General features: G+C 38.0%; 1 protein-coding gene across 2 annotated transcripts in view; it reads right to left on the bottom strand.

The window, feature by feature from the left end:
• The window catches only part of DPH6 (diphthamine biosynthesis 6), a 317,073-nt gene that overhangs the window by 254,671 nt on the left and 39,322 nt on the right, over positions 1–23,080 (bottom strand). For both annotated transcript variants that reach the window (XM_060759870.2, XM_060759864.2), the window contains exon 4: positions 1,440–1,513. In XM_060759870.2, coding sequence (XP_060615853.2) covers positions 1,440–1,513 — 74 coding nt within the window. The remainder of the gene's footprint in view (positions 1–1,439; positions 1,514–23,080) is intronic.

Below are 23,080 nucleotides of genomic sequence, written 5' to 3'. Positions count from 1 at the left end.
AGTTCATTTATAAGAATAAAGCATAGAGCTTAAATACACACAAACTCTAATGGGCTCATGTCCCCAGAATTAAAGATTGCTCATAAAATGGTTATACACCTAGCAATACACTATATTGAATGATACTTGCTTTTGAATAGATATATATGAGACTGCACTGTAAAAGGACTACCAACAGTTCAGTCCAGAGGTCTTTGTATATTTCAGTGTCTTTATCAATTGCTTGCATACACATGTACAATGAAGGAATTGGAACTATATATTTAAATGAATATACTTATGAATTGACTACTGTAATGATATGTGAGCCATTCTAGACAAACACTGTTTATTTTGTAGTTCTCACATTTCAGAGTGTAGACCCAAGGAATCAAACAGTCATATGTATTGTCATATTTCTTCTCTAGTTTTCATTGGGACCTTGGAAATACCTGGGATGAATTTTATTTCAATACATCATATTCATTAAAATTACAATAGTGAAAGTACAATCTATTATTTTTATTGTTACGTAGGAACACTGCTAGTTTTTCCTTGAAACAAAAACCATCACTGGTATGAAAGATGTTGAATTATTAACTATAAAAAATTGTTGGCAGAAGAATCAGTGTAGGGTAGTAGTATTAACCTTTATCTATTTCATTACCATGTATAGGAAAACAAACATACACGTTAAAAAATCACAATAATAAATGAGATTACATGAGTTTGCATACCTCCAGTAATTTTTCACATTTTCTGACTTTGTCATTTTGGTTTTCTTAGTGCAGAAAACACTATGCAGACAACCGACATTACATAAAGATAGAGTGTAAGCCATGAAGGAGAAGAGTACATCCAGTGGCAATATTTTAAGCAGATGTTTGTCAACTATTTTTAATGTGACAAATAGATCATAAAAGGTTTGGAGGACTACATCCTACTTTTCCTCTAGACACAATGGCTCAAAATCAAAATATACACTAAAACTGAGCTTAATATTCACCCAACAAAAGAAGTATTTGTCCAATGAAACCTTCAGTCCTCAAGCTAATATTGTTAAGCTGAACTCTCAAAGATTTCAGCATCCCATTAGCGCTATGCAAATTGGCCAGCTGGCAGAAAAAAATAGAAAGAGATGGAAGATTGTATCTTGACTCTTTTTCTAATTTTATGGTGGTTTTGGATAGATGAATTGTATAGAAGGCTTTAACTCAGTGAGTGAAGAGAAGTACAAAGACAAAATATACGATATTTCTGAGAGTGAACTTTGCTTGAATAGCATGTTGTAATTCAAAAAGAACAGAGCATTCATTTTTATTTTACACAAAGCTAAAAATGTGTGCTGTAACAAAACTCAAATCACAGTTGAAAAGTATAGTACACAGCAACCAAAACCTGTAATACTGTTGCCATAACTTATTCATTCAATGCTCCAAGCAAAAGCTGGTTTTACTTACACATCTTCCACACGGACTCGTTGATAGTCTGACAGAATGGCTCCTACTGAAACAGCATCCACATTTTCTTTATCCTGAGGAGAATAGAGATAATTTAAATAGGGATAATAACCAAAGAAAAGTAGTGAAGTGCCCCTTAACAAAAGCTATTCTTTCTTTCATCTGGGCCGCTGAAGGCTCTATTAAAGGGTGTGAGAGAAACAAGAAAATACATTACAGTGGAACCTTGACTTAAGAGCGTGCCAACTTAAAAGCATTTTGAGTGAAGAACCATCAATTGGCCTGGTTTTTGCTTTGACATGCAAGCAGCATTTTTAGTTACGAGCTGGCACTGGAAAGGGCACTGGCACCATAGGGAGCGCCAGCATGAGTGTACAAGGCTTTAGGGCTTCAAGGGAGCAACCTCAGTGTCTAGTGCATCTGTGTCTCATACTCTTGTTCGCTTTGGAAAATTCATGTTTGCTATGCTTTTATCTTTTTTGAGGCTTTTTGGTGCCTATTACAGGGAACAAGGAAATCTAGGTTTTAGGTCAATGACAATCATCCAAATCCAAGGCACTAGAGAACCCAAAAAGCAGTACATGTGGCCCTTAACACTGCAGTGAGTTAACATAGAAAACATTTAGATCCAGCTTGCTAAACTGCTCCTCGTAGAGCATGGTTTCTAGACCTTTTACCATTTAGATCTCTTTTCCATGGACAAATTCCAGCTTATCAATATGGAACAAAGTATTCCAAGTGAGGTCTGACCAAAGCAGAAGAGAATGACATTATTACTTCCCTTGTACTACACTCCTATTGATGCAGCTCAGTCACACTGGCTTTGCTAGCTGCTGCATCACACTGTTGACACGTTAGGCTTTTGGTCTACTAAGACTCCCTAGATCCTTCTCCTATCAGGCCAGGTGTCACCTATTCTATATCGGTGCATTTAATTTTTTCCGCCTGCATTTATGTTATTAGTTTTGACCAACTCTTTTTTTGGATTCTGAATCTGAAGTATTAGCTATCCGTCCCAATTTGATAAGCAAATCTTCTATTCCATGTAAATTTGATAAGCAGCCATTCCATTCCATCATCTAAGTCACTGATAAAGATGAAGAATAGCACTGGGCCCAGGAGAGAATTCTGTGGCACCCCTCTAGTCACTTCTCTCCCAGATGAAGAGGAGCTATTGGTGACCATCCTTTGGGTTCGCTTCATTTTACTCCACAAATCCTTTTTTTCAGAGATAACGTCATCTTTAAAAATATTAAAGTCCTAACCCACTTGCTTTTATCTTTTAATACATCTGTATTATTTTACAGTTTAAAGAAGCAATTTCTATCAACACTCATCTTTGTCAGTTTAAATGAAGGTGCAATGCTAAAGAAACTGCACATCTTTTGAATATTTTCTCTTTTTCTGTCCTTCTTGCCACCTTCCCTTTTACTTAGATGGTAATTCCTCAGACAGGGATGTGTCTTTTTCATTCCTGCAAACTGATATCTTAATAATAATGACATCACAGCCCGCTTCTCTTTAATTCCATGTAAATCACTGAACAATTCAGTATTTCCTATACTGTTTGTACCACTGTATTATTATTACATTTTGATTACTCTAACAAGCTAGAAGTGCTATTTATAATTATCCTATGAAAGTGTTAGCTAGTAGGGTAGGTCACCTACCAAAATCTGAAGATGGGCATTCATTTGAAACTGGACCATGGTCTAGTCCATGAATAAGTAACATACCACCTTCCATGTTCTGGACTACAACTCCTATCAGCTAAAACAAGCACAGCAAATGGCTAATTACAGAAGTTGTAGAACAAAACATAAGCAATAGGTTGCTCACCCATGTTCCAACTATAACAATGCATCACTTTAGATACCACATGGGGGAATTCTGTGGCAGAGAGTCACAGAAGTAAGGAAAATGTCTCTCTAGAATAGAATAGACAGGATAGAGCAGAATGTACTAATGAAAGAGTTTAAAGATCTCTCTCTCTCTCTGGAACATATACACACATAGATTCTAATGGGGAGAAAAATAATGATGATGCTAACAAAACAAATGTTATTTCTTCAAAACTTTGCCAAATATTCCTTACTCTCACCCCCACTGCAAGAATTATAAGGCTTGTCTTTTGGACACGATTAAATTTCCCAATTTGTTAGGTCTCTGAATACAAAAGGTGGACTTAATATTCATAAAAGACCACTATTCATCAAGGGATGGATGTCCACAGCAGACCTCCCCACACTTAACAATATACTATAGTTTCATGGATGATCTCACAAAGTCTTGCACCCTAAATCAATATTGAGCAGTATTGAAACACTAATCTGAATCTCTTGATTATAAGCATTTACCCTGCTTCACATATGCTACTAAAATCTCAATTTGCTGCCAGGTTGGGAAGAATTTTAAAATAGAAACTATAAAGATTCCTGAAAAACTAAAAGGTCAGCGAAAAGAGCAACACAAAATGCAACCTAGCTCTCCAGTTTGCGTGTGGACTGAAAACAGTACTACTAGATGTGATTTTTTTTAATCCTCTTGTTACACAATTCTTTGAGTTCAGCGGGAAGAAAATTAGTGATAATGCTTTCCATTTAATTAGTATATTACATGCACTGTAATTATTAGTGGGAAATGTTATATTAATGGAAGCTAAAGTTAGCAGTAAATTACCTTGTAGTTATTGTCAATTTCCCAAGCTACTGCTCCTTAAGATAACCCTTCTCCCTATAGTCCTTCCGGTAATTTTTTCTTGCCTGATAAACATGATGATTAAACGGCACACAGTGCAAACCTTTGATACTTTTAAAATTAAATCCATGCCCAGCCTAAGGGCTGTGTCTGATTTCAACTAAATGTGTCAGTTAATCAGATAAAAAATTATCAGTAACTCAAAGAAACAGCAGCCTAAGGCTTCATCAGGGCTAGGGAAAGCTGAACAAAATAAGACATTCAGACAATATCACATTATGAGTAAAGGTTACTGATAAGCATAAATCCAAACAGAGCTGTTCATCACCTTAATAATATCTATCTTTGGAGAACCATTATATACAACAGTCAAATTATCACTTTTTGAAAAGCAATTAGAAAAATGGGCTACTGTGCCAATACACCATTAAATTGAACACACTCTGGGAAAAACTAAGGATTAGACTTGCACAAATCAAAGCTCCATTTGTAAAGCTCTCGTGGAAAGATATACATATTTACATATATAAAACCCTGTACACTCAAAACAAGCTCTGCTATGCATTCAAATTAAATTAAGTTATTGATGTTCAAAATATCATCAGCAGTAAAAGTGAGTGCTATTCATTCAGGCTATCCTTCTATTACATCTTCCTCATCAAGCAATATTATTACACTATTTTAATTATATACAGTCCAATTCCCAATGCCTCTTCTTTGATGCCCAACCCTGTTTCAATCACACAGTCATCTATTTCGGAATTGAAAAAAATAATTTATTAGCATTTTATTTATTTTCAATCGATCCCAAAAAATAATTTTTCAAAGTTCTGAAATAAAGTGATAGAATTCACCATATCATCATCAAACACTGATATAATCTCTGAGGGCACACTTGTCTTCTGGCCGAGAGCAACCATGTGCCAATTGCCTCATCAATATGGCCGTGCTAATATAGTAACTCTGAATGGATCCAATTTTTGACCCTAGGAACAGCAATCCTTACCTATATTACATCAGAAAACTTTGAAGTTATAACTAGCTATATTGTTGTAACTGAGAAACTATATGCAAACTAAGGAGTATCCTTACTATTTCCATAGCACGAAAAAGTGTGTGGCTCCCAGGTTCAGTTTCCAGCATCTACAACTAAGAGTTTATTGGATACTACAATCTCCGCTGATAGCCTGAAGAGTCATTATTGTAGCAAAAACTTCAGGATTAGACTTCACAGTGTTCTTGCTCAGTACAAGGAGACGTCCTATATTCATTATGAAAGGTTGAAAGAAACTCTGCGATATAAATATGCACAGTTAAGTTGACAAATGTTTTGCTGGGGATGGGGGAAGACAAACATGACACGACTTTAGGAAACGCCCAGGCTTTTCATAAGACTATGGACTGAAAGATTTCACAAATGGAATGAAACAGAAGCATATGATTTTCAACTTTTCTTTAAATAATATAAATGTCGTCTTTTGGAATTCATTTTTATGAGACTGAATTAAATATGTTTCTCCAATCTGCTTAAGCACAGGTCTCTCAACTTTAAGTAAAGGAACTGTACTTGAAGTAACTGGCTTGACTCTGAAGGAGCTGGGGGTGGTGACAGCTGACAGGGAGCTCTGGAGTGGGCTGGTCCATGAGGTCACAAAGAGTTGGAAGCGACTGAATGAATAAACAACTGTACTTGATAAATTGTTTTCTAGTTATAATTTACTTGGTTTTTTACACAATACAAACCTAAAATAGGCAAGAAGACTTCAAATACCTCAATTGTGCTATTACAAAACTTCTCTAGAGATGAAAAATTAGGTAGTTCAAACTATTTAAATGAAATAAACCCTAACATACTTGGAAAAGAACATACTTGATATGCAAGATTCTGAAAAGGATGTTTTGCATTCACGACATAACGGCACCATGACTCAGGTAAGCACAACTTTGCAGATGAAAATCAAATATGCACAAAGTGCAATGATGTTGTATATGCAGATAAGAAATGATGTCATGTCATATAGGGGAAATTGATGGAGGCATAATATAGGATATATCAAGTACGGAGTCTAACAACTTTTTACGTGCAAGAAATGCTGAAATTTTCCAGGATCAGTTAGACTCACTTGATACAACAGCATAACTACCTGATTACCAGTCTTGTTCAGGATAGATAGCAATTCAAAGTAGGCCCTAGATGCATATATAACTCTAGAACAGTCTTGTCTGAAAGACTCTATCACAGAACCAGGAAGAGTACAGAGAAAAAGACATAGACCCAATTCTGTTTCTCCCGTTTACAGTGGAAACATTGGATCAGTTGCTGAATGGTAAATCAATACTTATTGATTGATTCAACAGCTTTAATGTTTTTAGTACCTGCAATTGGATTTAGCACCTAAAATTCACTTTCACCAAAAAGAAAAACAAAAATATTTTTAGTTCATAAAGAAAAATAGATGTTTAAAAGAAAGAAACAAGATCTTTCTACAATACTGACAAAATAGAAAGCAATTTAGTTTCTTAATGTTTAACAATTACAAAAAGATAGATTAAAAGAGGGTTTGAGAAACACTTTTAATTCATTTTTTAAATGTAATTTATATAAAACAAACTTCTAAAGAAAATATACTTGATTTCTAATTGAATGCTAGTGATGGGTATGTTTAGCTTGCAGAAGAGAGGGTTGAGAGGAGAAATGATAGCAATAGGCTTGGGCGATCCAGATCGTTATTTTCGTTACTCGTTATTTATTCGTTATTTTTTAATAATTAGAAGCGATATTGACGCGTTTCAGCAACCCGGAAGTGTTTTGCCCATATCGAAGCCGCGTCCACCATCTTCCTTACGATCCGCCAGTGAATCGTAAATGCTGGGGGCGTGGCCTTCAGGAACGGCTGTTACCCACCCCCACCTCCTCCCTCTTTGCATCCGCGGCTTTGCGAGGCCATGCAAAGATTACTTTTGAAATCTTACAGTTCCCCTGCCCTGGCTGCCTGCAAAGGGCGATGAATGCCTGGGGGATGAGGTGGGCATGGCCTCGCCCGTCTCCTCCTGAAGGCCACGCCCATCTCATCCCCCTGTCATCCATCACTCTTTGCAGGCAGCCAGGGCAGGGGAACTGTAAGATTACTTTTGAAATCTTACAGTTCCCCTGCCCTGGCTGCCTGCAAAGGGCGATGAATGGCTGGGGGATGAGGTGGGCGTGGCCTTCAGGAGGAGCCAGGTGAGGCCACACCCACCTCATTAACGAATCGATTCGTAATAAACGAAATTTCATAAATTTCAAAATTTTGAAATTGGAAATTTCGGAAGTCCAAAAAAAAACCCCCGAAATGAGTGCTCCCTAGAAACGAAACGAGTTTAGAACCAAATTTTTCCTTGATCGCCCAAGTCTAGATAGCAATGTATAAATATGTGAAAGGAAGGAAGCGCTTGATTTCTGCTGCCCTGGAAATTAGGACTCAGAGCAATGGGTTCAAATTGCAAGAAAGGGGATTCCACCTGAACATTAGGAAAAACTTCCAAACTGTAAGATCTGTTCAGCAGTGAAACTCACTGCCTCGGAATGTGGTGGAAACACCTTCCTTGGAAGCTTTTAAACAGAGGCTGGATGGCCATGTGTCAGAGGTACTTTGATTGTGCTTTTCCTGCATGGCAGGTCCGATTGGACTAGATGGCCCATGTGGTCTCTTTTGGTTTTATTCTATGATTCTACTAATTTGTTTTCAGTAGGTTGCAGACACTGTTTTAATCTCTTATATACTTATTATCATTGCTTATCAATTCACAAAAGGCTACTCTCCTATAACATAAGGGAAATAACTAACTTTGGAGAATAAGAAATATATAATATCACAACTACTTGTGCAATGTAACAACTAGACCCTGAAGAAAGGTGAAGGTGGTACCCTCTCTTGACCACTGCTTCTTAAGCTGTGGGCCCTGATCCCACATGGGGTCCTTTTATCTCAATGTTGGGATCATGAAATTTGGCAATAGTAAAATGTTTCTAAATGCCACCTTAAACAAATCAGTTGGTAATAAAATGCAGTGTTCACAGTGGACTCTACAGAAAATGTTTTGATGTACTTCATAAAAATAAAAACCAGCCTGTTTAGCAAGCCTTGCAAATGCTGATTTATTATCAGTAAAATGTTTGATTTGTGTACCTATTTTATATATTTATATACCTGGGATTGCATAAAAATGTCTCAGGCAGAAAGGAGTCACAAGTTGGAAAAGTTCAAGAAGTTCTGCTCTATACCACCAAAAAATTCAAATGCATGGTCTTGATAACCACAAATGTGTATCATTCCATTTTACTTCACTGGCTCTGGAATATGCTTCCAAATAAACAAAAAATAAGAGTGTATTTAGGATGCTAAATAAGCAATCTTATTTAGCACCAGCAGTTTAAATGAGCAATCTTATTTAGCATCCTTGCATGTCGCAAGACTATCAAATGTCAATTTGTCCCTTACTTGTAACTCTACACTTGTTGTAGACAGAGTGAATAAAGTTATATTTACTGTATAACTTACCTTAACATTTTAAATAAAACAATGGCAAAAGACCAACAACATGATCAGTTTTAGTCAAGTGACAAGAGATCTAGAAATCCAATTTTGTAATATTTGGATTAAGATCTTGTACCACACAACCAAAAAGTGCAAATTTGCTCTTTCGGCAGCAGCTCCTCTGGATCATGTCCCACTTTTGAGAAACAACTTTCCAAATAGTGGTAGAAGGATAAACGCACACAGAAGCATGTGCACATGCCTGCATACTTAGAGGGATGGGTCCTGCCCTTAGTGGAATTAAGAGTCTTAGACAAATAAGAGTTCACTCAATTCTCAAATAACTGACCTACAGCTACAGAAGTCAATGCTGAATACAATACAAAGGAAAAAAATACTCTTAAATCAATCACCAATCATGAAAGCAACATCAATAATTCTACCATAGACTAAACAAAAGCAGAAGGTTTCAGTCTTTAGCTTTAATGTTTTTCTAGCTTCAGACAGGAAATAGACATTTTAAATATATAGAGCTCATTAAAGGGGCCCACTAAACTGTTCCATAATGGTAAAGGATTTTGCATTCAATGTGCAGTTATGAACCAGCAGTTTAATGGCCATGTACATAACACAGTTGACAGGATACTTTTAAACTTGATACTTTAAAGAAAACAACTGACATCATAAAGCTAATTATTAGAACCTCACTTTGTCAAATCTTGACCACACTTCAGACACACATAAGTAGTAGAAAAATACCAATTTATGAAATGAAATGTTCACCATTTCACACACACACACACAATTACACACCAATCTCCCCTTTGGGGACAATGCATAAACAAAATAAATAGCCTCTCAAGAAATATGGGTCTTTCCTGTTTCCAACATCTAAATTTGCACAACTGCACACAAAGCATGAGAATGTATACCACAAAACAACTATAATACTTCTCCGCCATATCACGGATATGCACATGGAAACAAAACGTTCAGGGGCTAAGTGAGACTGAAGAATGCAGAAAGAAAACAGTGCTCTCTGAGAAGCATTTTGGTACAAACATATGAAAAATGTTGTAATATTGTAATAATTTCAATAGCTATTGCCTTCATTTGTGCAAAAAATGGGGGGGGGGGTCTAGTGAGAGCTTTGACACTGATTTTTTTAAAGTATTTGCAAAAGTTGCAGTACATATAAAAGAAATGTTTGGACATGGTTACTGTGCACACTCATACTAAATGGACCTCATGTATAATTCAAGGGCAGGCATGCATTTTGATATGACCCATGGATAAGTCAAGGGTCATTCTATGGAGAGAGGAAAGAACCAACGCCGTCTCAGGGCCAGCCATCCTTGGACACAACCATTCCCTCTCCCAGGTGATTGAAAAAAGGCTAGAGGCAACACCATGGCAGGGAGTGTAGAAGGGTTGGTGCTTTTTTTAGATTCTTCCAGGGTGAACTGGAAGAACCTATTGACCTTTGACACTCTACTCAGAGAATGGGTTCCTTTTTTGATAAAGGGTTAAGTCACAGTACTCATATTGAGCCATGGATAAGATTTTTGGCTTGATGTTTCGACTAAAGCTTTTTGTCTTATACATAAACAGAGTACATCATCATCATCATCATCATTAGTTACCCACTTCTCATCATGGCTTGAGGCAGGGCACAACATAATCAAAACACAGCAATATAAAATGTATATAACAAAATGTATATAGTTAAACACATTACTATAAAATACATATGTTAAAATATATGGAGCAAAGATTACAATACAATAATAACATAATGTAAAATTAAAAATAATGGTTTAACACTGACTAGGTAGGCCTGCTGGAAGAGATGGGTATATCTGTGTTTTAAATTCTGACAGCTCATTTAGCTGTTGGAGCTCTTCCAGTAGGTCATTCCACAGTCCAGGGAGGGCTGGTATAAAGGTCCTCTGAATGGCAATTGCCAGTCAGGTTCTGGTTAGTTGGAGTAGCCACCCCCCAGAGGACCTCAGTGTCCTAAGGGACGGATTATATGGGAGAAGGCAATCCTGCAGGTCACCTGGACCCAAACCATGGGCTTTAAAGGTTATAACCAACTCTAAGAAGTGGAAAACAGGTGGTGTATGCACCCTCTGTACCTTCCAATTGCTCCCACAATGGGTGACTCCAGTGGCATACTTCCAATCTTCTAGGTCAGTGGTTCTCAACCTTCCTAATGCCGTGACCCCTTAATACAGTCCCTCATGTTGTGGTGACCCCCAACCATAATATTTTTTCCGTTGCTACTTCATAACAGTCATTTTACTACTGTTATAAATCACAATGTAAATATCTGATATGCAGGATGCATTTTCATTCACTGGACCAAACTGGGCACAAATACCCAATACACCCAAATGTGAATGCTAGTGGGGTTGGGGGAGGATTGATTTTGTAATTTGGGAGTTGTAGTTGCTGGGATTTATAGTTCACTTATAATCAAATAGCATTCTGAACTCCACCAGCAATAGATTTGAACCAAACTTGGCTCCCATGACCAATGAAGGACACTGGAAGGGTTTGATGGGCATTGACCTTGAGTCTGGGAGTTGTAGTTCACCTATATCCAGAGAGCACTGTGGACACATGCAATGGTGGATCTGGACCAAACTTGGCACAAATACTCAATATGCCCAAATATGAACACTGGTGGAGTCTGGGGAAAATAGATCTTGACATTTGGGAGTTGTAGTTGCTGGGATTTATAGTTCATTACAATCAAAGAGCATTCTGAACTCCACCAACGACTGAATTGAACCAGTCTTGGCACACAGAACTCCTATGACCAACAGTAAATACTGGAAAGGTTTGATAGGCATTGACCTTGAATTTTGGACTCCACCAACAATAGAATTGGCTCAAACTTCCCACATGGAATCCCCATAACCATCAGAAAATACTGTGTTTTCTTATGGTCTTCGGTGACCCCTCTGACACCCCCTCGCGACCCCCTCAGGGGTCCCGACCCCCAGGTTGAGAAACACTGTTCTAGGTGTTTAGGACTTTCTTCCAGGAGCCTCAGCTGCCTTGCTCAGTGATTCTGGGAGCTGATGTCCAAAACACCTGGAAACCCAGTTGGGAAAACACCGGAAGCATTTTTTAAATTTGTGGGTATATTAAAGCATACCAGCCCCAGAATGTTAAAGAAACATGGGTCTAGAAATTTAGCCACCAATGTGGAAAGAGAAGTGGAGGCTATTGAAATAAGAAATCATCCCTGGATTCATTGTGGAAGAAACCTTCAGTAGGTCTTCAGAAGGTTCAGAATGATTTTGTTTATACACAGTTTTCCTAACTTCGTTTTTTTTTTAAAAAAAATTACATATGCCCATTGGTAATGCTGGATAAAAGGTTTGCTGAAACACGAAATGTCCACACTTTCTCTTTTTTGGAGGGGGGGGGGAGTACAGGCATCTACGATTCCTTTTATGATATTTTTGCCTCTAGTACCAAATTTTCTGCAAAAGAAGAATTGCCTAGGAATACATCTACTTCGTTAACTTAGCTATAATACCAATACTCTGAAGTCCTACTCTGAATTTAATAGGTCCTACCCTGAGGTAGACATATACAGGAATGTCATATATAATACCAATTTTTATTATACACTTCCAAATTCCGCTTTAAACAGTACTGATATTATGCATTTCCAAACTTTACTTTCCCCAGTATTGATATGCAATTTTTATAAAGCCTTGGTTTTGGGATCTGTGCTTAAAAGGGTTTTTTTTTTCCTAACAGAGCAGACATTCCTCAATCATCCTGCACTTTTGGAACAAAACTAGAAAATATTTTCCCTTAAGGGAATAACGTCATACTAAAGTAGATTTTTATTTTTTCATTGGAGCATGAAAAATGCTTTGATTACAAGACAGAAAAATCAAAATCTGCATTTAAATGGAAAGTTTTGTGAAATAATGGGAGGAAAAGCTGTTGAAAGGATCCAGTTTTACATCAATTTTAATTCATGTTAAAACTAGACATAATTTATTTAAAAATGTGTAATCCTATATGTATTTATGTGTCAAATATGTTGGTGCAAGCAGAGTTAAATGAAGCTTCATAATGCCATCACATCATCCAAATAGCCTTGAAGAATGATGGAATGGAGACAAATCTCTCCCACAATGATAGAAAGTTCAGGACAGTCCCATATGGGGAGATACAAGATTTCAAATACCTAAGATGAATATAGTTTTATATCTCAAAACCGACACTTTGAATTATCCCTGGAAATGGACCAGTAGTTGTTTCAGTGAGGGGGTTATATGCTCCCTATAACCAGCCCCAGTCTGTGCGCATTCGGAAGACCTACAAGCCACTCTAAACACCTTCGCAGAAGCATATGAGCAGCTTAGCCTGTCATTAAACACTGAGAAAAGCAAAGTGCTGTTCCAGCAGTCACCAGCCAATCCCTCTCCAATGCCAGAAATACAGCTTAATGGCATAACATTAGAAAATGTTGACCATTTCCACTACCTTGGCATCCACCTCTCCACAAAAGTCAACATTGACACTGAAATGCAACACCGCCTGAGCTCTGCGAGTGAAGCATTTTTCCTAATGAAGTAGAGAGTGTTTGAGGACCGGGACATCCATAGGGATACCAAGGTGATTGTTTATAAAACTATTGTCCTCCCAACTCTGCTATACGCTTGCAAGACGTGGACTCTCTACAGACGTCATATGCAACTCCTGGAACGTTTCCATCAGCGCTGCCTCCGAAAAATCTTGCAAATCTCTTGGGAAGACAAGCAGACAAATGTCAGCATGCTGGAAGAAGCAAAGACCACCAGCACTGAAGCGATGGTCCTCCGCCATCAACTCCGCTAGACCGGCCATGTTGTCCAAATGCCTGACCACCATCTCCCAAAAGAGTTGCTCTATTCCAAACTCAAGAACGGAAAACAGAATGTTGGAGGACAGGAACAGAGATTTAAAGATGGGCTTAAAGCCAACCTTTAAAACTCTGGCATAGACACTGAGAACTGGGAAGCCCTGGCCCTTGAGCGCTCCAGCTGGGGGTCAGCTGTGACCAGCAGTGCTGTAGAATTTGAAGAGGCATGAATGGAGGGCGAAAAAGAGAAACGTGCCAAGAGGAAGGCGCATCAAGCCAACCCCGACCAGGACCGCCTTCCACCTGGAAACCGATGCCCTCACTGCAGGAGAAGATGTAATTCAAGAATAGGGCTCCACAGTCACCTACGAGCCCATCGCCAGTTAAGCAGGGTCGGGCCTGGTTAGTACTTGGATGGGACCATCATCCTCGGACTACGATGGATCACCTAAGTAAGTAAGTAACCAGCCCCAGTCAGCTGGCTGCAACATTTCAAAGGCAGCTCCACATACAATCTCATCAGAGGGGATTTTCTAAGCTCCGTAGGATGTTTCACCAACGGTCTAGTGACATATGGTCATGCTGCCCGACCCATGACACTACTGGACTTCCGGCAGAGGCACCGCTCACAAGTGGAGCAGAAGCGCCATATGCCACTTTCCCTCCCAACGCAGGAGCCTGCCCATGTTGTGGTGGCAACAAATGAGCCAGCATGAATCCCACATGTGATGAGAGAAGCATTGCTGAGAGGGTGCTGCACACAGAGTGACAGATTTGTCCCACTGCCCCTCTTTTTTTTTGTCAAATCCAAGTGAAGTTGGAAGGAATGGCATCAAGATCCATCCCAGAGAGGTGACCCAGAAGGATGCCAGGGTCAATAGTATTGAAAGTATTGAAATACACTAAATAGTCCACCAAAACCAACACAAGATTCACACGGCAGGTTCAGTTCTTTACATAAGTCATCCACCAAGGTAACCAATGCTGCCTGTGTTTCAAATGGCAATAAGAAGCAGCACTCAGAGACAGTGTTGAAGCAAGATCAATTCCGACTATGCAAAGCAAAATGCTAATCTTCTAAGACAAAACTGAGAAAAGTAACACATTTTTAACACCTTCAATAAAATGACATACATTGTTTCATCAACCAGCTAAATAACAAATGAAATTTCTTTTCCATTCCAAGAACCTTAAAAATAGCCAAGAAGAGGATATTGCAAAAGATAGTAGACAGTGTTTGAGTGGAACCTTAATTTCAAGCTTGATGACTGCATCTCTCTGAGAATAGTAAGAAAAAAACTTTATGAAGCATAGGGTAAAGGCTTTGATACGAATGGTATGTATCAGGTTCCTATAAGGACTAGATTATAAGTAAAAAAGCCCTATATATAAATATTATTAGTGGATTAAATATAACAAAAGATAACAAAATCAAACATAGATGTCTCAAATTACAGTCTGGGATATTTTAGTTTCTTAAAATGCTTAATTAGCAGGGACATTAAGTGCAGAACTTAATAGTGGTGATTCATCATACACTGTACACAGGACACTAACCTACCATTTGAAAGGCATATACCTTTTTATAAAACCAGATAGCATTTTGGCTTGAAATGATATAAAGGAAAGCTGTGGAAACCATTTGTGTACATGAAATAAAAGAGATATGGAGGTTTGTGTTTCCTTCCTTTCAGAACACTAAGGGCACAACTACACCGACCATTTAATACAGTTTCAAACTGGTTTCACTATGCAGGTGATTACATAGGAAATCCTGGACCCCATTTGAGACCCGGATGATGAATATAAATAAGACAGAGCAGTGGTGCACAATAAAGGCTTTCTTTTACATTTTATGGGGGTTTGATGTCTAGCCAACTTAGTTTGAAACAACCTTCAAACTGCATTAAATGGTCAGTGTTGAACAGGTTTTAGAAAGCTCTCCATATGCAATTAAAGAGAAGTAACTCTTAATAATGAGATGCAGGAGTAGGCATGAGGTTTAATAGTTTGTTCAGGTTTTTATATACATTATGTATATAATTAATTAGTGTAATGAGAAAGACCATTTCTGTTAGATGCTAGTTCCATTTGGTGTGGGGTTGGAAATCATGGGAGGTGGTTTACGGGAGGGAATGGGGTGTGGCAGGACAGGGAAAAATAATACTTTTGAGTGTTGAATTTCAAAGCCTGTTGGGAGTGAGAAAATCTGTGAAATGTTGGCAGTGATTTGTGTTTATTTGAAGATTAAACAGAGTGCTTAAGAGCTGGTGTGTGACTTGAGAGGGTCAACCAAGATTGAGAGTTGAAGTTAGCAGGTAATGTGAGTTAGGTATGAAGGTTAGATGCTGACTATGATAGGTCAGAGAGACTGGAGGGTCAGCATTGTTAATTGGTTTAATTAACTAGGGCGGGTGGACTTATATTTATACATAGGCAAACCAAAAACACTGCAGTCAGACTGCTGACTGGGGATGATTCCAAGGTTCATGCAACTCCCCTGTTGGGGCACTTCCACTGGCTAATTTCAACATTTAAATCCTGACATGGATTGGATCCAGAATATCTGAAATGCCATATCTCCATTTTGAGTTTTAAGATCTGCAGAGGAGGACCTTCTCAGTGGTTTCTCCTAGCTGGGAGGACAATCTTGTTTTGCATCCCATCTCAGGAGAAAAAAATGGATATAAATTCAGTTAAAAAAATTGTGTCAGGAGCAACTTGAGAAACTGCAAGTTGCTTCTGGTGTGAGAGAACTGGCCGTCTGCAAGGATGTTGTCCAGGGGACGCCCAGATTTTTTTATGTTTTACCATCCTTGTGGAAGGCTTCTTTCATGTCATGGGAAGATGGAAGACAGAGGGAGCTCATCCACACTCTCCCTGGATTTGAACCTACGACCTGTCAGTCTTCAGTCCTGCCAGCATAAGAGTTTAATCCATTGTGCCACCGGGGGCTCCTAGCAAATAAATAAACAAACATTTTATTACTAAGAAGATGCTCTTTTTGAAATAATATTATTTAAACTCCCAAGTCAGTGCTTCTTAAGCATTTATTTATTCATGCATTTATTTATACCAGGGCAACTCCTGGGCAACGTCCTTACAGACAGCCAATTCTCTCACACCAGAAGCTACTTGCAGTTTCTCAAGTAGTTTCTGATAGAATTTTTAAAAAATGAAATGAAAATCCACAGCTTATACATTGTTACTGTGATTTTGATTTAACATGGTGAGAGATCAATAAATATTAAATACTGATTTTAAAAAATGCTGAATTAAACAATGATATGATTTGTTTAGTAGTCATAGAATGGTTCAATATGTATTTGCCTTCAAACAAGTAAGGCCAAATTGTAAACATGATTATGGTCATGTGTGGTGTAGGACCCACATATGGTTCACCTACATGGGGCTATGCTTATGCATATACAACATAAAAACATTTCTTTAAAATGTATCTCTTACATAGTCATGTTCACTCTGTAAGAGACACATTAAAAGTACTATGTACATTGCAAGAATTTATTTTATGCATTTAATAAAGAAAACCAATAGTGTATGTTACCACCTTTTTATTTAAAAAAAATTAAAAAGCCACTCATCAATTTTAATTTCTTATTTTCTACCATTCACATCCTCCCCACACTTTGCAATATCCACACTGTCAGCATTCCTTCTTCAGCTCCCTTTTATTTGCATGGTCTCTTCACCATCCTGCTGTCCTCATAAATACACAGAAGTCCCTGTCTCAGCCACTGGAAGCAGAGAGAGTAAGTGTGATAATAGAATTTGTGCATGAATAGTTCCTTTTATTGACAATTTTCAAAAGCTTTTCCAGGTTTGGGTGTCTTAAAATTCAGTGAGCAGGGACCAAACGTCCATGGCTTCTATTACATAGTATATCATCAATAACACACCATGCTGTACTGCCATAAAGTAATGTAATTGAACCTGTGTCACCCTTTCCATTACAAGGCACTATTTTCTGAGATTCCTCACTTTGTTTACTAAGGATTTTCCCCTTGCAGTGATCAAAGCCTTGTCCTTTTGTCCCCACTGTCCAAAAGATCCTGAACTGTACAAGATATTGTAAAGTTTGAGTACATATTATGCCACTTATTTTTACTAATGAAACAAGTTGCTAAAGGACTTAGTAACAAGAGTTTTAATTGATGCCCACCTTCTGCATACTGAATGGTACGAAGTTGCTTTCTGTTCTTCACATATTGTTTTTAAAACAAACTTCACAAAAATGTTTTTATTTTAGAAACCATCTAATCTACTATAGACGCTATAGTGTACTAAAACAACACCCTTGCAGCCTAAAACACATATATCCAGATATTTGCATTTTGCTCCAAGTCCTTCATATACAAATGTGTATTCAGGTGCATATTTGTATCCAAGCTGTATATTTTTGATCAAGGAAGGGAATCCTATACTGTAGCTGATTTTGAATTTGCTCAGCCATGGGTCTGAAGTCTGATTAATCCATTGTACTGTGCTGATACAATGAAAAACATTCACTCGCATTTACAAGACCAACAAAACATACACAGCACAAGTTTTAACTGGACATAACGTTTCATTGCTATGTTTCTATCCTAACATAAATTATTTCACAATTCTTTTGGAGTATCAGAAGCAATTAATAAACACAATACACTAAAACATGAACAAGCACACTTTTTCCAGGAGGAAAATTCAGGTTTCAATGGGTTTTAAGTCAGTAACATTCATTAGAATAGAATATATACTCAGTCTAGAAATTTTAGTTTAAAAAAGCAACTCCAAAAACTTGGATCGACTAATCTATGAGTCAATGTAAGGACTGTATCTTAACTCTGATTGGAAGAGGAGCAACCCTCTTCTTTCAGTAGAGTGACGAAAGGCAAGAGCCTAGTCCCTCCTGAGAGAACCTAAAAGAAGCACTGACCCTCTCTAATTTGTCTGATGTGGTGTCACTTATGGCCTTTTTGAATGCATGGGTGGGAGATGACACTAGTGCTTTCTCCCCTCCATGTAATGACCCTTTACTTATCAATGGGTCATACAAAAATCAATAATTCTGGACCCAAAACCTGCCCTCAACGCATACATGAGGTTGAGTAATACAGGAGTACGTACAGTAATAGTTATAGGGATGCTTACCCTACACACAACCAGAAATTACTTCTCTTTGTACACAAAATGAATCACTGCATATACAAATCCACAGTTTCTGATAGAGCTTTTAAAAGTTCCTTTTTTGGACTACACATTCACGAATCCACAGTCCTGGGAATTGTAGGACAAACAAGTACCTTTTCCACATTAGTTCCACACTGTAGTAAATTACCACACATCTACCATAACAGCTGCTTTGAGTCTCCTTTCTGGAGAAAAAAATGGGGTATAAATTAACACAGCAGCAGCAACAACAACGACAATGAGGCCAGAAGTGATCTGATGGCAAAATCCACTCAACCAGATTTATGTCCTAAGGTTCCAAAGATGTCAAAATAAGCCCTCCTGCCTCTTTTGGTAGCCTTTTCTCAATCACATCAGAACCAGTATCACCACAGAACTAGACCTGCGGTATATGTAATATATTATGTCTAAAATCTAAAACCATTTCATTCATTTTTAAAAAATGATCCTCACTATGAAAGAAAAGTGTGCACTGGCAGTAAGTGTGCACTGGCAGAAAAGGCTTCAATATATGATGAGAATGCTATTGGAGAACATTTGAAATCTGTCTTTAAAAGCAGAAAGACTATATAACTGGCATAGCTTTTATCTGATCTAACTTACAGACAAATTATGAAAACAAAAATTGCAAACTCAAATAAGGAGCCTTATTGTCTAGGTGATCTTGTCTCATCCCATTTTTGTAAAGAACAGATATAAGTGAATGCCTCTGTCTAGGAAGCCCCTAGGCAGGTTGCAAATCTGCATCTGTGTAAACTTCACCCAGACAGCAGAATGTGCAATCATTTTTAAAGTCTGACAAATGTTTAGGGTGCTCTATACGAGCAAAGTCGTTGCTGCTACAGTTTTTCAGTGCAGTTTATCAACTGCAAATGTACTTGGACAGAAGCTAGGAAACATCCCCAGTATTGCTTTCACAGAGTTCTTAATCAACTGACAATAAATTTGACCAGAACATAGACTATCAGTGTTTACCATTCCAAAGTGATACAAATGTTGTATGCAAATCACCTTTTATATGGTATTTTTCTCTGTTTTAATTAAAACAAGCCTACCTTTTTAGTGCGATACATATATGTATAAAAGAAGATGAGTCTCATGGCAAATGTTGCTCTGAAAGCACTTATTGATCTTTTTCCTGAAACATAATTCACTATTCTGTAAAGCAGTACTTTGGGGGATGATGATGCAGGCAATGAATAAGTCACCCTGGCAATTGGGTAATAAATAATGACTGACCCACTTTTCCCAACAATACCTCTCTCGTCTCCATCAGCATAACATGAAGGGCTGACAGACAAGATACTCCCAGAACCAGAATATATTTAATATGGAGCAAAATTGGGAGTGAGTCGAACAAAGGTTACAGGAAAGTAGTGGAAGGATAGAAAAGTATAACATTCTAAGCAACAAACCGAAATGCCTTTCTCTACCAGTACTCTGCATTTCTGGTAGTTTGGGGAAAGTCATGGATTATTAAGGGATTATACACATTTTGGAATACTTTTTGTAATTCTGGGCATCAGATTTTTTTTGTACTGGTTTTATTTCTCTGTGCTGTTGAAAAGTGATAAATTACACTTTGTTGGATAAGTAAAACTAAACTCCTAACAGAACAAAGCTATACATTTTATAGCAATGGCCAGCAATAATAATAATAATAATAATAATAATAATAATAATAATAATCTTTATTTATACCCTACCTTTAAAATAAGTTAAAGTTAAAATAATCTTTAAAAGTCACAGAGACATAAATACAAGAATAATCCAAAAAGTGATTTACACAGCCGTTACAGATTTGTATATCTGTTACATTTTTTAAAAAACGGTGTTTGATATATCCAACACAGGGCATCTGAGTTCTACCTTTCTTGCCAGGTAAAACCCTAACATTCAAAAAAAGATTGCATTAACCACATTCCACTAGAACAGAAATGTGGCCCTCAGATGTTGTTGGGTTGCAACTCCCAGTAGTCCTATTCAGCACAGCCAATGGTGAATGATAATGGCAATTGCACCAAAAGCACCACTCATGCATTCCTCTTCTTTGCATAAAAATGAAAATAGTGCTTTAAGGTGAGATAGAGAAAGTTTACATGCTTCTCTTACACATACATACAACCAACACTGCCATTAGAAACTTGGGGTGGCAAGGAATCAAATCAGTTGTCACTGGGTGAGATGGGTGCATCCATTCAAAGAAAACACATTTATAGTTCATGCTTCTATATCCAGAACATAGCTATAAATTCACAAACTAAGCTTGATTAAATTCAGCAGAGGAGAATGAGTGAGCTTTTAGTTTCTTAGAGTGATGGGTATGCAAAAAAGAACTGTAAGCCCCCAAATGTAACATTACAACAATAGTGGCAAAAAGCCACCCCAGATTCTATAGGTTAGGGGTTAGCAACTGAACAGTGGGCAAGTGGGGATCAATTCCCCCACTCATCTTAGTGGGTAACACCCATCTATCCAGAAATGATACTGCATCACTTCCAGCTACCATTCTAGACTAGTATATGGTTAGAATAACAACAAAGCAACAACAAAACAACAACAACAACAACTTTATTTTTATATCCCACCACCATCTCCCGAAGGGACTTGGGGCAGATAACAAGCAGGATCAAGGTCAGCAACAACAGAGTTAATCAACTAAAATACATTTAAAGACATAACAAACATAAAATATAACAAACAAATGGGATATTTGAAATGGATTGCCAGGATACGGTTCAACTGTCACATTTTGGAGCATTTGGGCCCATTTTGGGGGTGAAAACTGCCCCAAAATCACACTAATTTTTAATAATAGGTTCGGGGCTTCTGAGCATTGGTTGGAGAATTAAGAAACCACCAGAATGGTGCTGGGTATCACTTGTAGCATACAAGTTGCATTTCCCTCTCCTTTGAAGAGTTGAAGCTCTTCAGGTATACTTCAGTACTCTGCTCACAGTATGCTTATTTATGAAGTATGCTATAACATACTTGAAGAACATAACATATAACGTTAACTAGCCCGAAACAAGAGAAGCCAGTTACTCCTTAAAGCTAATGTGCTTGCACAATTCATCTTGACCTCTTCTTGCAATCCAAATCAGCCCTGAGCCAAACTATGTCACATTTTCCTACAACCAGAACTATTTCTGCTTCCTAAACTCAAGTGCCTTTAGAGCTTTGTTTACAGTGGACCTTCTAAGGTTCAGTTCCAGGATCCTGAAGCTACCAAAATCCATGGGTGCTCAAGTTCCATTATATCCAATAATATAGTAAAATTGTGTCCCTTACATAAAATAGCAAAATCAAGGTTTGCTTTCTGGGATTTAAAGTGTGGATGGTTGAATCCATGAATCTAGAATCCGTGGATATCGAGGACAAACAGTATAGCTAATCATTCCTACTGTAAAAGGAGAAGAAAGAAGTAATAAAAAGCAAGCAAGTGTAAATAATAACATCAATATTTTATTTATTATTATTATTTATTTAAAACTTTTATATCCAGATCTTCTCTATTTCCATAGAGGGACTCAGACAGGCTTTTCTTTTTAGAAGGTTTTTCTAGGAAAAAAATGTTTTTCACCAAATTTCCACTTTGCAACTTTTTCCTCTATTACAACAGCATCATGACAACATAGTGTAATGGAGCTACTTGGAATATGTTGTTGTTCATTCGTTCAGTCGTCTCCGACTCTTCGTGACCTCATGGACCAGCCTACGCCAGAGCTCCCTGTCGGCCGTTACCACCCCCAGCTCCTTCAAGGTCAGTCCAGTCACTTCAAGGATGCCATCCATCCATCTTGCCCTTGGTCGGCCCCTCTTCCTTTTGCCTTCCACTTTCCCCAGCATAATTGTCTTCTCTAGGCTTTCCTGTCTCCTCATGATGTGGCCAAAGTACTTCAACTTTGTCTCTAGTATCTTTCCCTCCAGTGAGCAGTTGGGCTTTATTTCCTGGAGGATGGACTGGTTGGATCTTCTCGCAGTCCAAGGCACTCTCAGCACTTTCCTCCAACACCACAGCTCAAAAGCATCGATCTTCCTTCGCTCAGCCTTCCCTAAGGTCCAGCTCTCACATCCGTAGGTTACTACAGGGAATACCATGGCTTTGACTAGGCGGATCTTTGTTGCCAGTCTGATGTCTCTACTCTTCACTATTTTATCGAGACTGGACATTGCTCTCCTCCCAAGAAGTAAGCGTCTTCTGATTTCCTGGCTACAGTCTGCATCTGCAGTAATCTTTGCACCTAGAAATACAAAGTCTGTCACGGCCTCCACGGTTTCTCCCTCTATTTTCCAGTTGTCAATCATTCTTGTTGGTGAAGGGCCACCCAAGACGGGACGGTTGTGGCAGAGAGGTCAGA

Source organism: Anolis sagrei, chromosome 1 (assembly GCF_037176765.1).
Source record: "Anolis sagrei isolate rAnoSag1 chromosome 1, rAnoSag1.mat, whole genome shotgun sequence".
Taxonomy (NCBI): Eukaryota; Metazoa; Chordata; class Lepidosauria; order Squamata; family Dactyloidae; genus Anolis; species Anolis sagrei.
This window is presented reverse-complemented; position numbering and strand designations above follow the sequence as displayed.